Below are 14,888 nucleotides of genomic sequence, written 5' to 3'. Positions count from 1 at the left end.
CAACAGTGTGCCCAGAGCAAATCAGGGTCCACACTGAAGCTACTCTAGTTTCTGAGGGTGGGGTGGATTTAGCCACACTAGCTGTCTGGCCGCCTAACATGCAAAAATACAGACAGCAACTCTTAATTAATGGGACTAGAATAGAGGGCCTGAGGGATACAGGTGCCAGTGTCACCATGGTGACAGAGAAACTGGTTTCCCCTGGCCAATACCTGACTGGAAAAACTTACACAGTCACCAACGCTGACAATCAGAGAAAAGTACATCCCATGGCAATGGTTACTTTAGAATGGGGAGGGGTCAATGGCCTGAAACAGGTGGTGGTCTCCTCAAATATCCCAGTGGACTGTCTGCTTGGAAATGACCTGGAGTCCTCAGCATGGGCTGAGGTAGAACTAAAAACCCATGCAGCAATGCTGGGTATCCCTGAACTGGTGTGTGTGAAAACAAGAGCACAATGCAAGGCTCAGGGTGAAAAAGTAGAGCTGGAGTCTGGAAAAATGGCCCAGCCTACCAAGAGAACAGGAAAGTCAGTTGGGAAACCAACTGCAACACAGCAAAAGAAAGGGAACCTCTCTTCTCAGGAAGAAGTTCTGCCCTCTGAGGGAACTGAGCCTTTGGAGCTTGAACCTTATCAGGTTGAGCTCTTAGGCCCAGGGGGACCCTCAAGGGAGGAGCTGTGTAAGGGACAAGAAACCTGTCCCTCTCTTGAAGGCCTTAGGCAGCAAGCTGCTGAAGAGTCCAAGGGCAAGAAAACTGGAACCCATAGGGTCTATTGGGAAGATGGACTCCTGTACACTGAGGCCAGAGACCCCAAACCTGGTGCCACTAGGAGAGTGGTAGTGCCTCAGCTGTTCAGAGAGTTCATCCTAACATTGGCCCATGACATTCCCCTTGCTGGACATTTGGGACAAACCAAGACGTGGGAGAGGTTAGTCAACCACTTCTACTGGCCCAATATGTCCAACATGGTTAAGGAGTTTTGCCTCTCCTGCCCCACCTGTCAAGCCAGTGGTAAGACAGGTGGACATCCAAAGGCCCCCCTCATTCCACTTCCAGTGGTGGGGGTTCCCTTTGAAAGAGTGGGTGTGGACATAGTTGGTCCACTAGAACCTCCCACAGCCTCAGGAAATATGTATATCCTGGTAGTAGTGGATCATGCTACCAGGTATACTGAAGCTATTCCCCTTAGGTCGACTACTGCCCCTGCAGTAGCCAAGGCCCTCATTGGTATCTTTACCAGAGTGGGTTTCCCTAAGGAGGTGGTGTCTGACAGAGGTACCAACTTCATGTCAGCATACCTAAAGCACATGTGGAATGAGTGTGGAGTGACTTATAAATTCACTACACCATACCATCCACAAACTAATGGCTTGGTTGAGAGATTCAACAAGACATTAAAAGGCATGATCATGGGGCTCCCAGAAAAACTCAAAAGGAGATGGGATGTCCTCTTGCCATGTCTGCTTTTCGCTTACAGAGAGGTGCCACAGAAGGGAGTAGGATTCTCACCCTTTGAACTTCTGTTTGGTCATCCTGTAAGGGGACCACTTGCCCTTGTTAAAGAAGGCTGGGAGAGACCTCTCCATGAGCCTAAACAGGACATAGTGGACTATGTACTTGGCCTTCGCTCTAGAATGGCAGAGTACATGGAAAAGGCAACCAAAAACCTTGAGGCCAGCCAACAGCTCCAGAAGTTTTGGTATGACCAAAAGGCTGCACTGGTTGAGTTCCAACCAGGGCAGAAAGTCTGGGTTCTGGAGCCTGTGGCTCCCAGGGCACTCCAGGACAAATGGAGTGGCCCTTACCCAGTGCTAGAAAGGAAGAGTCAGGTCACCTACCTGGTGGACCTGGGCACAAGCAGGAGCCCCAAGAGGGTGATCCATGTGAACCGCCTTAAGCTCTTCCATGACAGGGCTGATGTGAATCTGTTGATGGTAACAGATGAGGATCAGGAGGCAGAGAGTGAACCTCTCCCTGATCTTCTGTCATCAGACCCAAAAGATGGCACAGTAGATGGAGTGATCTACTCAGACACCCTCTCTGGCCAACAGCAAGCTGATTGTAGGAGAGTCCTACAACAGTTTCCTGAACTCTTCTCCTTAACCCCTGGTCAGACACACCTGTGTACCCATGATGTGGACACAGGAGACAGCATGCCTGTCAAAAACAAAATCTTTAGACAGTCTGACCATGTTAAGGAAAGCATCAAGGTGGAAGTCCACAAGATGCTGGAATTAGGAGTAATTGAGCGCTCTGACAGCCCCTGGGCTAGCCCAGTGGTCTTAGTCCCCAAACCTCACACCAAAGATGGAAAGAAAGAGATGAGGTTTTGTGTGGACTACAGAGGGCTCAATTCTGTCACCAAGACAGATGCTCATCCAATTCCAAGAGCTGATGAGCTCATAGATAAATTAGGTGCTGCCAAATTCTTAAGTACCTTTGACTTGACAGCAGGGTACTGGCAAATAAAAATGGCACCTGGAGCAAAAGAGAAAACAGCATTCTCCACACCTGATGGGCATTATCAGTTTACTGTTATGCCCTTTGGTTTAAAGAATGCCCCTGCCACCTTCCAAAGGTTGGTGAATCAAGTCCTTGCTGGCTTGGAGTCCTTTAGCACAGCTTATCTTGATGATATTGCTGTCTTTAGCTCCACCTGGCAGGATCACCTGGTCCACCTGAAGAAGGTTTTGAAGGCTCTGCAATCTGCAGGCCTCTCTATCAAGGCATCCAAATGCCAGATAGGGCAGGGAACTGTGGTTTACTTGGGCCACCTTGTGGGTGGAGGCCAAGTGCAGCCACTCCAACCCAAGATCCAGACTATTCTGGACTGGGTAGCTCCAAAAACCCAGACTCAAGTCAGGGCATTCCTTGGCTTGACTGGGTATTACAGGAGGTTTGTGAAGGGATATGGATCCATTGTGACAGCCCTCACTGAACTCACCTCCAAGAAAATGCCCAAGAAAGTGAACTGGACTGTGGAATGCCAACAGGCCTTTGACACCCTGAAACAGGCAATGTGCTCAGCACCAGTTCTAAAAGCTCCAGATTATTCTAAGCAGTTCATTGTGCAGACTGATGCCTCTGAACATGGGATAGGGGCAGTTTTGTCCCAAACAAATGATGATGGCCTTGACCAGCCTGTTGCTTTCATTAGCAGGAGGTTACTCCCCAGGGAGCAGCGTTGGAGTGCCATTGAGAGGGAGGCCTTTGCTGTGGTTTGGTCCCTGAAGAAGCTGAGACCATACCTCTTTGGGACTCACTTCCTAGTTCAAACTGACCACAGACCTCTCAAATGGCTGATGCAAATGAAAGGTGAAAATCCTAAACTGTTGAGGTGGTCCATCTCCCTACAGGGAATGGACTTTATAGTGGAACACAGACCTGGGACTGCCCATGCCAATGCAGATGGCCTTTCCAGGTTCTTCCACTTAGAAAATGAAGACTCTCTTGGGAAAGGTTAGTCTCATCCTCTTTCGTTTGGGGGGGGGTTGTGTAAGGAAATGCCTCCTTGGCATGGTTGCCCCCTGACTTTTTGCCTTTGCTGATGCTATGTTTACAATTGAAAGTGTGCTGAGGCCTGCTAACCAGGCCCCAGCACCAGTGTTCTTTCCCTAACCTGTACTTTTGTATCCACAATTGGCTGACCCTGGCATCCAGATAAGTCCCTTGTAACTGGTACTTCTAGTACCCAGGGCCCTGATGCCAAGGAAGGTCTCTAAGGGCTGCAGCATGTCTTATGCCACCCTGGAGACCTCTCACTCAGCACAGACACACTGCTTGCCAGCTTGTGTGTGCTAGTGAGGACAAAACGAGTAAGTCGACATGGCACTCCCCTCAGGGTGCCATGCCAGCCTCTCACTGCCTATGCAGTATAGGTAAGACACCCCTCTAGCAGGCCTTACAGCCCTAAGGCAGGGTGCACTATACCATAGGTGAGGGTACCAGTGCATGAGCATGGTACCCCTACAGTGTCTAAATAAAACCTTAGACATTGTAAGTGCAGGGTAGCCATAAGAGTATATGGTCTGGGAGTCTGTCAAACACGAACTCCACAGCACCATAATGGCTACACTGAAAACTGGGAAGTTTGGTATCAAACTTCTCAGCACAATAAATGCACACTGATGCCAGTGTACATTTTATTGTAAAATACACCACAGAGGGCACCTTAGAGGTGCCCCCTGAAACTTAACCGACTGTCTGTGTAGGCTGACTAGTTCCAGCAGCCTGCCACACCAGAGACATGTTGCTGGCCCCATGGGGAGAGTGCCTTTGTCACTCTGAGGCCAGTAACAAAGCCTGCACTGGGTGGAGATGCTAACACCTCCCCCAGGCAGGAGCTGTGACACCTGGCGGTGAGCCTCAAAGGCTCACCCCTTTGTCACAGCCCAGCAGGGCACTCCAGCTTAGTGGAGTTGCCCGCCCCCTCCGGCCACGGCCCCCACTTTTGGCGGCAAGGCTGGAGGGAACAAAGAAAGCAACAAGGAGGAGTCACTGGCCAGTCAGGACAGCCCCTAAGGTGTCCTGAGCTGAGGTGACTCTGACTTTTAGAAATCCTCCATCTTGCAGATGGAGGATTCCCCCAATAGGGTTAGGCTTGTGACCCCCTCCCCTTGGGAGGAGGCACAAAGAGGGTGTACCCACCCTCAGGGCTAGTAGCCATTGGCTACTAACCCCCCAGACCTAAACACGCCCTTAAATTTAGTATTTAAGGGCTACCCTGAACCCTAGAAAAATTAGATTCCTGCAACTACAAGAAGAAGGACTGCCTAGCTGAAAACCCCTGCAGAGGAAGACCAGAAGACGACAACTGCCTTGGCTCCAGAAACTCACCGGCCTGTCTCCTGCCTTCCAAAGATCCTGCTCCAGCGACGCCTTCCAAAGGGACCAGCGACCTCGACATCCTCTGAGGACTGCCCCTGCTTCGAAAAGACAAGAAACTCCCGAGGACAGCGGACCTGCTCCAAGAAAAGCTGCAACTTTGTTTCCAGCAGCTTTAAAGAACCCTGCAAGCTCCCCGCAAGAAGCGTGAGACTTGCACCACTGCACCCGGCGACCCCGACTCGGCTGGTGGCGATCCAACACCTCAGGAGGGACCCCAGGACTACTCTAAGACTGTGAGTTCAAAAACCTGTCCCCCCTGAGCCCCCACAGCGCCGCCTGCAGAGGGAATCCCGAGGCCTCCCCTGACCGCGACTCTTTGAATCCTAAGTCCCGACACCTGGGAGAGACCCTGCACCCGCAGCCCCCAGGACCTGAAGGACCGGACTTTCACTGGAGGAGTGACCCCCAGGAGTCCCTCTCCCTTGACCAAGTGGAGGTTTCCCCGAGGAACCCCCCCCTTGCCTGCCTGCAGCGCTGAAGAGATCCCTAGATCTCCCATTGACTTCCATTACAAACCCGACGCTTGTTTCTACACTGCACCCGGCCGCCCCCGCGCTGCTGAGGGTGAAATTTCTGTGTGGGCTTGTGCCCCCCCCGGTGCCCTACAAAACCCCCCTGGTCTGCCCTCCGAAGACGCGGGTACTTACCTGCAAGCAGACCGGAACCGGGGCACCCCCTTCTCTCCATTCTAGCCTATGTGTTTTGGGCACCACTTTGAACTCTGCACCTGACCGGCCCTGAGCTGCTGGTGTGGTGACTTTGGGGTTGCTCTGAACCCCCAACGGTGGGCTACCTTGGACCAAGAACTGAACCCTGTAAGTGTCTTACTTACCTGGTAAAACTAACCAAAACTTACCTCCCCTAGGAACTGTGAAAATTGCACTAAGTGACCACTTTTAAAACAGCTATTTGTCAATAACTTGAAAAGTATACATGCAATTTTTATGATTTAAAGTTCCTAAAGTACTTACCTGCAATACCTTTCAAATGAGATATTACATGTAGAATTTGAACCTGTGGTTCTTAAAATAAACTAAGAAAATATATTTTTCTATACAAAAACCTATTGGCTGGATTTGTCTCTGAGTGTGTGTACCTCATTTATTGTCTATGTGTATGTACAACAAATGCTTAACACTACTCCTTGGATAAGCCTACTGCTCGACCACACTACCACAAAATAGAGCATTAGTATTATCTATTTTTACCACTATTTTACCTCTAAGGGGAACCCTTGGACTCTGTGCATGCTATTCCTTACTTTGAAATAGCACATACAGAGCCAACTTCCTACACCAAGGTACCCACTACAAACCAGGCCAGCCTCGTACACAGTGGAGTCCAGGAGCAGTAGAGTGAACTACGCACCCAGCTGTGGATGCAGGAGTTGGTTGATGGTACTGAAGAACAGGTCAGCACTAGAGCCGATGAAGAGTCCCAGTTAGATGCAGAAGATGTCCCACGTCAGAAGGAAGATTGCAGACGGGTGTTGGTGCAGGATTGCCACCAACAAGTCTTGGCAAAGGCAAACTTGCGGTAAGAGGAAAAGAAGTGCTGCTGGGGACCAGCAAGGCCCAGGAGGACTCAACCCAGGAGGGGGAGTCACAGGGGACCCTCAGCATCGCAGAGAGTCCACAGGAGCAGATGCAGCACCCACAAGAGTCCCACAGGGGGGGACACAGAAGAAGCCCATGCAGCACTACAAATGTGGATCCCACGCTGTAGATTTGCAGGAAGGAGTGCTGGGGACGGGAGCTGCACGTTGCCTGAAGATCCCTCGGAGAAGAGGCAAACAAACCTTAGCAGCTGCAAGAGACACGGTGCACGGAGGTGCTGTCCTGCATGGGAAGGCAACGGCTTACCGCCACCAAAGTTGGACAGCTGGCAGAGAGGACCAAGGGGACCACTCCAGACCAACACCCATGATGCAGGATCCACGCAGCTCAGCAGGAGAGGGGATCCACACAGTAGGTCGTCGCTTTTACTCCTGCATTCCTGGTCGCTGGGGGGTACTGTGGTACTTACCTTTTGTGGTTTTCTAATACACCTAGCTCACCTATACATGTTTTACTTACCTAGGTGGGGGTACCTTGTTTGAATTGTCTTTTTTTAGTATATGGTTTGTGCTCCTCCTAACTATTGGTTATTGCCGTTTGCCCTGTTTTCTAACCTTTTCTATGCCTATTTCTGATTGCTAGTGTATACATTTAGTGTATTACTCACATCCTAAGGGTGGGACACCTGTCTAGTGATTTGTGATAATCTGTGCCAAAAATAGAGTACCTTTATTTTTGTATAACTGAGTTTTCTTTTGTGTGTCAGCACTGTGTGACTACAGTGATATTGCATGAGCTTTGCATGTCTCCTAGATAAGCCTTGGCTGTTCATCCACAGCTACCTCCAGAGAGGTTGGCTTCTAGGCACTGCCTACACTTCACTGAGAGGGGATACCTGGACATGGTATAAGGTGTAGGTACCTTGGCTACCCACCACACACCAGGCCAGCCTCCTACATTCAGCATTTTAGTATTTGTGTTACTATAATAAAGTACAGTAACACAAAGAACTCTTGAGACAGTCTGGAGAGTGAGCGGTGGATGTAAAGGGAGGGGATAGAGCGTAACGCAGCCCACAGAGGCAGTTTACAGCTGGAGGGCAAGGCATGATACGGTGTGAGAATGAAGTGCATCAGGAGAGGGGGATCATAATGCAACCCCTGGTAGCATGACACGGGTAGACAGTCAGTGGAGTTGTAGGTGCAGGGTTCATTGCAGATACCAAGAGGGCAGGGGCAGTTCCTGAAGCGCGTTGCATAGTGCTAGGGGTCCGAGTTGGTGACAGGTGGCCCAGCAGGAGCTTAGCATGAGAGCCTTCCATGCAGGAAAATAAAATAAGCTGTCAAAGAAATGTTTCACTACATCACCACTTCAACCAATATAAAGTATATTAATCTGAAAAAAGCTGTGGTCAGAATCCAAGAGCCGGGGAAGCCAGGAAGCTTAGTGCCTGAAAAGGAGCACCCAGACAAGCTAGTGACTGAAGGAGCCTCAGCCAGGCCTCTTTTGTATATTGTCTTATCTGCGTGGTGTCCTAACATTAGGTATTACCAGCATGCTAAAGCCGCCTTTGCTAGACCCAAAAATTGCGGCTGCATTACATTCCAAAGACAGGGCCTCAAAAGGGCCTAATGCAATGCTGTGCTGATGGTGAACATCCTCCGGCAGTCACTGCGGATAACAACCTAATCTCTTCTGCAGGTAACGAGAGAAGAAAGGCAATTCGTGAAGCCTCTCTACGACCGCTATCGCCTTGTGAAGCAGATGCTGACGAGGGCCAGTATTACCCCGATTCTGGTAAATTGTCTTTGTCTTGCATTATATCATCTCTTCTGTTAAAGACAAATACCAGCTTGTACGTATCAGTAGGGGAAATAGTTTCTGTAAAGCAAAATGTAAATGCAATGAGTGGTTTCTAAAGCTAGAAAGTATTTTCCTCAGATGGTAACGGTGATGCTAAACTTGTAAGAGGTGGGTATTTTACAGACCGCGTTTTCAGGTGCTTCTGGAGGCTGGTTCGCTTTCCACCCAAATATGTCAGGTCCCGGTGACCTGCATGTAAGAGTTGTCTAAATATTGTGAATTAAAAAGGCAGATTTTCGGTTACTTCCTAAAATGGGACATAAGAGTTTGGCCTCGGAGATAGTCAGGGTATTCCACATCCTTGCAGCAGCTAGAGAACATGTTTCTCCATCGGCACATACACAGAATTTTGGCACAGTTAAAGTGGTGCTCTGATCAATTATCTTGTATTTTTATCGTACTTAAATTTGGCTGCCTTAAAGTATAGAAAACCACTGGTAGATAATTTTGTGGACAATTGAAAATCCAGTCAAAAGCTACTTGAGGGTAGCTCTTCAGGGATCCGCAAAATGGGGCACGGAAAATAAAGAACGCACATCAGTGTGCAGGGGTGTCCCCTGTGTAGGCACAGTGCATGTCTCTTTCAGTGTGGAGAACGACGCCGCTTTAGGCACACAGAGGTACTGTTCCAATCAGTGTGCAGGGGTGTCCCCTGTGTAGGCACCGTGCATGTCACTTTCAGTGTGGAGAACGACGCCGCTTTAGGCACACAGAGGTACTGTTCCAATCAGTGTTCAGGGGTGTCCCCTGTGTAGGCACCGTGCATGTCACTTTCAGTGTGGAGAACGACGCCACGATAGGCACACAGAGGTACTGTTCCAATCAGTGTGCAGCGGTTTCCCCTGTGTAGGCACCGTGCATGTCACTTTCAGTGTGGAGAACGACGCCGCGATAGGCACACAGAGGCACTGTTCCAATCAGTGTGCAGCGGTGTCCCCTGTGTAGGCACAGTGCATGTCTCTTTCAGTGTGGAGAACGACGCCGCGATAGGCACACAGAGGCACTGTTCCAATCAGTGTGCAGCGGTGTCCCCTGTGTAGGCACCGTGCATGTCACTTTCAGTGTGGAGAACGACGCCACGATAGGCACACAAAGGTACTGTTCCAGAACCTCTGGATGGAGAATGACGCCTTGGGAATATTCTTAAGTGAGGATACTGTAGGGTCTGCGTCAGATAAGTTATTAGACATCGGCCGCCCTTAAAAAGCTACATTGGTTACTGGTCTACACACACAAAAATCTCTTCACAACTATGATTCTTTTCCTCTTGTCAAACTTACTATTTTGAGAGATTTCTCTTGTGGTGTGACAGGGATGTCCCCAAAACACCTTTCTATTTCAGACCATGTGGTGCCCATCACAGGCAACTGTCGGTGACAGACCCAAACTTGGTTTGTCTGAGGGACCACGACTGCAAGACCTGCAAGGACTGCCGTGCAGTGTGCCTGAAGGCTCTGAGGGAGCTTTCTGTCAAGCTCCTCACTGCCTGAAGTTGGAAAACCCTGTAAAGTTCAAGGTCCCGCTCGTGCAGATGGTCCTGGGACCATTTGCGGAATCATACTCTGCAGTCGTCCTCTTGTTCAAAATCTTTGACTTTGCAGTGCCCGTGTAACTCCTCTGAGGAGCTGGTGCGTCGTCACTCCAGGCCTGTGCTTTGGCAGTGCCTGAAATATGGTCCACTCCCCGTTTCCCGGAGTGACCCTGAGAAAACTGAAACCTTGCACCTCATATTTGGGCGGGCCGACCTCTCTGGAGCGTCTTTAGACCCCAGGCATCGGCAAGGCCCCACTGGATCTGTGCTGGCAGGTTTTCCTCTGGCACCAGTCAGGCCCCTGGGAACTGGTGTTGGATTGGGAGCAGTGCTGCTTGAGAGACTGTGGCCTTCAGCGGAATTGAAGGAATACGGAAAGACAGAGTGTAGGAAGTTGGCTCTGTATGTGCTATTTCAAAGTAAGGAATAGCATGCACAGAGTCCAAGGGTTCCCCTTAGAGGTAAAATAGTGGTAAAAATAGATAATACTAATGCTCTATTTTGTGGTAGTGTGGTCGAGCAGTAGGCTTATCCAAGGAGTAGTGTTAAGCATTTGTTGTACATACACATAGGCAATAAATGAGGTACACACACTCAGAGACAAATCCAGCCAATAGGTTTTGTATGGAAAAATATCTTTTCTTAGTTTATTTTAAGAACCACAGGTTCAAATTTAACATGTAATATCTTGTTTGAAAGGTATTGCAGGTAAGTACATTAGGAACTTTAAATCATAAAAATTGCATGTATACTTTTCAAGTTATTGACAAATAGCTGTTTTAAAAGTGGACACTTAGTGCAATTTTCACAGTTCCTGGGGGAGGTAAGTTTTTGTTAGTTTTACCAGGTAAGTAAGACACTTACAGGGTTCAGTTCTTGGTCCAAGGTAGCCCACCGTTGGGGGTTCAGAGCAACCCCAAAGTCACCACACCAGCAGCTCAGGGCCGGTCAGGTGCAGAGTCCAAAGTGGTGCCCAAAACGCATAGGCTAGAATGGAGAGAAGGGGGTGCCCCGTTTCCGGTCTGCTTGCAGGTAAGTACCCGCGTCTTCGGAGGGCAGACCAGGGGGGTTTTGTAGGGCACCGGGGGGGACACAAGCCCACACAGAAATTTCACCCTCAGCAGCGCGGGGGCGGCCGGGTGCAGTGTAGAAACAAGCGTCGGGTTCGCAATGTTAGTCTATGAGAGATCTCGGGATCTCTTCAGCGCTGCAGGCAGGCAAGGGGGGGATTCCTCGGGGAAACCTCCACTTGGGCAAGGGAGAGGGACTCCTGGGGGTCACTTCTCCAGTGAAAGTCCGGTCCTTCAGGTCCTGGGGGCTGCGGGTGCAGGGTCTCTCCCAGGCGTCGGGATTTAGGATTCAAAGAGTCGCGGTCAGGGGAAGCCTCGGGATTCCCTCTGCAGGCGGCGCTGTGGGGGCTCAGGGGGGACAGGTTTTGGTACTCACAGTATCAGAGTAGTCCTGGGGTCCCTCCTGAGGTGTTGGATCTCCACCAGCCGGGTCGGGGTCGCCGGGTGCAGTGTTGCAAGTCTCACGCTTCTTGCGGGGAGCTTGCAGGGTTCTTTCAAGGCTGCTGGAAACAAAGTTGCAGCCTTTCTTGGAGCAGGTCCGCTGTCCTCGGGAGTTTCTTGTCTTTTCGAAGCAGGGGCAGTCCTCAGAGGATGTCGAGGTCGCTGGTCCCTTTGGAAGGCGTCGCTGGAGCAGGATCTTTGGAAGGCAGGAGACAGGCCGGTGAGGTTCTGGAGCCAAGGCAGTTGTCGTCTTCTGGTCTTCCGCTGCAGGGGTTTTCAGCTAGGCAGTCCTTCTTCTTGTAGTTGCAGGAATCTAATTTTCTAGGGTTCAGGGTAGCCCTTAAATACTAAATTTAAGGGCGTGTTTAGGTCTGGGGGGTTAGTAGCCAATGGCTACTAGCCCTGAGGGTGGGTACACCCTCTTTGTGCCTCCTCCCAAGGGGAGGGGGTCACAATCCTAACCCTATTGGGGGAATCCTCCATCTGCAAGATGGAGGATTTCTAAAAGTCAGAGTCACCTCAGCTCAGGACACCTTAGGGGCTGTCCTGACTGGCCAGTGACTCCTCCTTGTTGCTTTCTTTGTTCCCTCCAGCCTTGCCGCCAAAAGTGGGGGCCGTGGCCGGAGGGGGCGGGCAACTCCACTAAGCTGGAGTGCCCTGCTGGGCTGTGACAAAGGGGTGAGCCTTTGAGGCTCACCGCCAGGTGTTACAGCTCCTGCCTGGGGGAGGTGTTAGCATCTCCACCCAGTGCAGGCTTTGTTACTGGCCTCAGAGTGACAAAGGCACTCTCCCCATGGGGCCAGCAACATGTCTCTGGTGTGGCAGGCTGTCGGAACTAGTCAGCCTACACAGACAGTCGGTTAAGTTTCAGGGGGCCCCTCTAAGGTGCCCTCTGGGGTGTGTTTTGCAATAAAATGTACACTGGCATCAGTGTGCATTTATTGTGCTGAGAAGTTTGATACCAAACTTCCCAGTTTTCAGTGTAGCCATTATGGTGCTGTGGAGTTCGTGTAAAACAGACTCCCAGACCATATACTCTTATGGCTACCCTGCACTTACAATGTCTAAGGTTTTGTTTAGACACTGTAGGGGCACAGTGCTCATGCACTGGTACCCTCACCTATGGTATAGTGCACCCTGCCTTAGGGCTGTAAGGCCTGCTAGAGGGGTGTCTTACCTATACTGCATAGGCAGTGAGAGGCTGGCATGGCACCCTGAGGGGAGTGCCATGTCGACTTACTCGTTTTGTTCTCACTAGCACACACAGGCTTGTAAGCAGTGTGTCTGTGCTGAGTGAGGGGTCCCTAGGGTGGCATAAGACATGCTGCAGCCCTTAGAGACCTTCCCTGGCATCAGGGCCCTTGGTACCAGGGGTACCAGTTACAAGGGACTTACCTGGGTGCCAGGGTTGTGCCAATTGTGGAGACAATAGTACATTTTAGGTGAAAGAACACTGGTGCTGGGGCCTGGTTAGCAGGGTCCCAGCACACTTCTCAGTCAAGTCAGCATCAGTATCAGGCAAAAAGTGGGGGGTAACTGCAACAGGGAGCCATTTCTTTACACAGAGGTTCATTTTAATGCTCAAGAACCAGTTGTACTAAACAATATTAGGGAGGCAAGAGGTGAATTAGCAGACTATGTGGAAGGAGGTTTGAGGGAAAAATGGGAGGCCAGTAAGCTTGTTCACAAAAGTACGGGGAAGGCTGTGGGAAATTATTGGCATGTAAAACAAAGGTGGAGAAGCTTAAAAACATCATTAAAGGAAATTAATGTGGAATAGACTTGGATCTAGAGCAGGGAATTAATAATAGAAGACTCAGAAGCCCCTGAAGATCAGAGTCTGGTAAAGGGCGCGTAGATGACTTGGATCTAGAGCAGGGAGTTATTAATAGAAGACTTAGAAGCCCCTGAAGATCAGAGTCTGGTAAAAGGTGCGTAGATGACTTGGATGTAGAGCCTGGGATTAATAATGGGTGACGTAGAAGCCTCTGAAGATCATAGTCTGGTAAAGGGTGCGTAGATGACTTGGATCTAGAGTCTGGGATTATTTATAGGTGATTTAGAAGCCTCTGAAGATCATAGTCTGGTAAAGGGTGCGTCGATGACTTGGATCTAGAGCCTGGGATTATTAATAGGTGACGTAGAAGCCTCTGAAGATCATAGTCTGGTAAAGAGTGCGTAGATGACTTGGATCTAGAGCCTGGGATTATTAATAGGTGACGTAGAAGCCTCTGAAGATCATAGTCTGGTAAAGGGTGCGTTGATGACTTGGATCTAGAGTCTGGGATTATTTATAGGTGATTTAGAAGCCTCTGAAGATCAGAGTCTGGTAAAGGGTGCGTCGATGACTTGGATCTAGAGTCTGGGATTATTTATAGGTGATTTAGAAGCCTCTGAAGATCAGAGTCTGGTAAAGGGTGCGTCGATGACTTGGATCTAGAGTCTGGGATTATTTATAGGTGATTTAGAAGCCTCTGAAGATCAGAGTCTGGTAAAGGGTGCGTCGATGACTTGGATCTAGAGCAGGCTTTCACAGGTTGTTTTTTGGGGATTATTAATAGGTGACGTAGGAGCCTCTGAAGATCAGGTAATAAATTGGTTGGGGATGACCCTCACTGCCGCTTGAGCCGGAATTAAAGCAGAGTCTTAGTAAGGGATTAGGTCTGGAGGAAGCGATTGGTGCAATGAAAGCATCAAGGAAAGGGGAAACGTCCTGCCCTAATGGCATAGCAGGTGAGCTGTATATTGCACTAAAGGGTGAACTCTTTCACTCATCAAATAATCTACTTGTAGTGTCCTTCAGATGGTATCGCCCTGCCTTGATCCTTCGATGGAGCTACAAATAGTATAATTTTAAAACCTAACCAGGGCCCCAGATTTTGTGAATCATGTAGACTGATCTCTTTGCTAAATTGTGACTGAGATCTATATGAACTGGCTAGCAGAAAGATTGGAAAGGGTGATGGCAGTCTAGTGCACGAAGATCAGAAGGGTTTTATCATGGGAAGACAACTACTTGAGTTACGCATGATGTGATGGGAGCAGTGTAGACAGCAGTTTGAAGAAAACAATCCTGTTAACAGTGCTAACATTTGACGCCACTAATGCTTTCAGTAGGGTGAGTTGACCCTTTCCATACAGTGGATCAAGCGATATTACCTGGGGGAGGAATTTTTAAGAACTATCAGATCAATTTATAAGGAGCCGGTGGCAAGAATTGTTGTATTCGGGGAAACTGCCTAAACAGATCTCTATAAGAAGAGAGAGACAGCAAGCCTGTCCCCCTGCTTTTGTAATGTGTATATTGAGCCCTTGGCAAGGAGAATTGGGGGAAACCAGGATATTGCCCCTTTTGAGTGTAATGGATGGATGAAAAGAGTTGCGATATACTTGGGTGATCTGATAATGTAAACCCAAGATGTTGCTGGCTCATTCCTGGCCATTGGGCAAGTTCTGGGGATTTATGGAGGCTCTCCGGCTATTTGGTGAACCAACAAAAATTGAGTAAAAGCCTTGGAATACTGGATGTGATAGCCC

The 14,888-nt window shown here is 49.5% G+C and overlaps 1 protein-coding gene across 5 annotated transcripts in view; it reads left to right on the top strand.

Moving 5' to 3' along the window:
- FAM13B (family with sequence similarity 13 member B) overlaps positions 1-14,888 on the top strand; it is a 387,820-nt gene that overhangs the window by 242,685 nt on the left and 130,247 nt on the right. For all 5 annotated transcript variants that reach the window (XM_069212170.1, XM_069212171.1, XM_069212172.1 and 2 more), the window contains one exon: positions 8,148-8,243. In XM_069212170.1, the coding sequence (XP_069068271.1) occupies positions 8,148-8,243 (96 nt within the window). The remainder of the gene's footprint in view (positions 1-8,147; positions 8,244-14,888) is intronic.

Source organism: Pleurodeles waltl, chromosome 10 (genome assembly GCF_031143425.1).
Source record: "Pleurodeles waltl isolate 20211129_DDA chromosome 10, aPleWal1.hap1.20221129, whole genome shotgun sequence".
In the NCBI taxonomy this organism is placed as follows: Eukaryota; Metazoa; Chordata; class Amphibia; order Caudata; family Salamandridae; genus Pleurodeles; species Pleurodeles waltl.
This window is presented reverse-complemented; position numbering and strand designations above follow the sequence as displayed.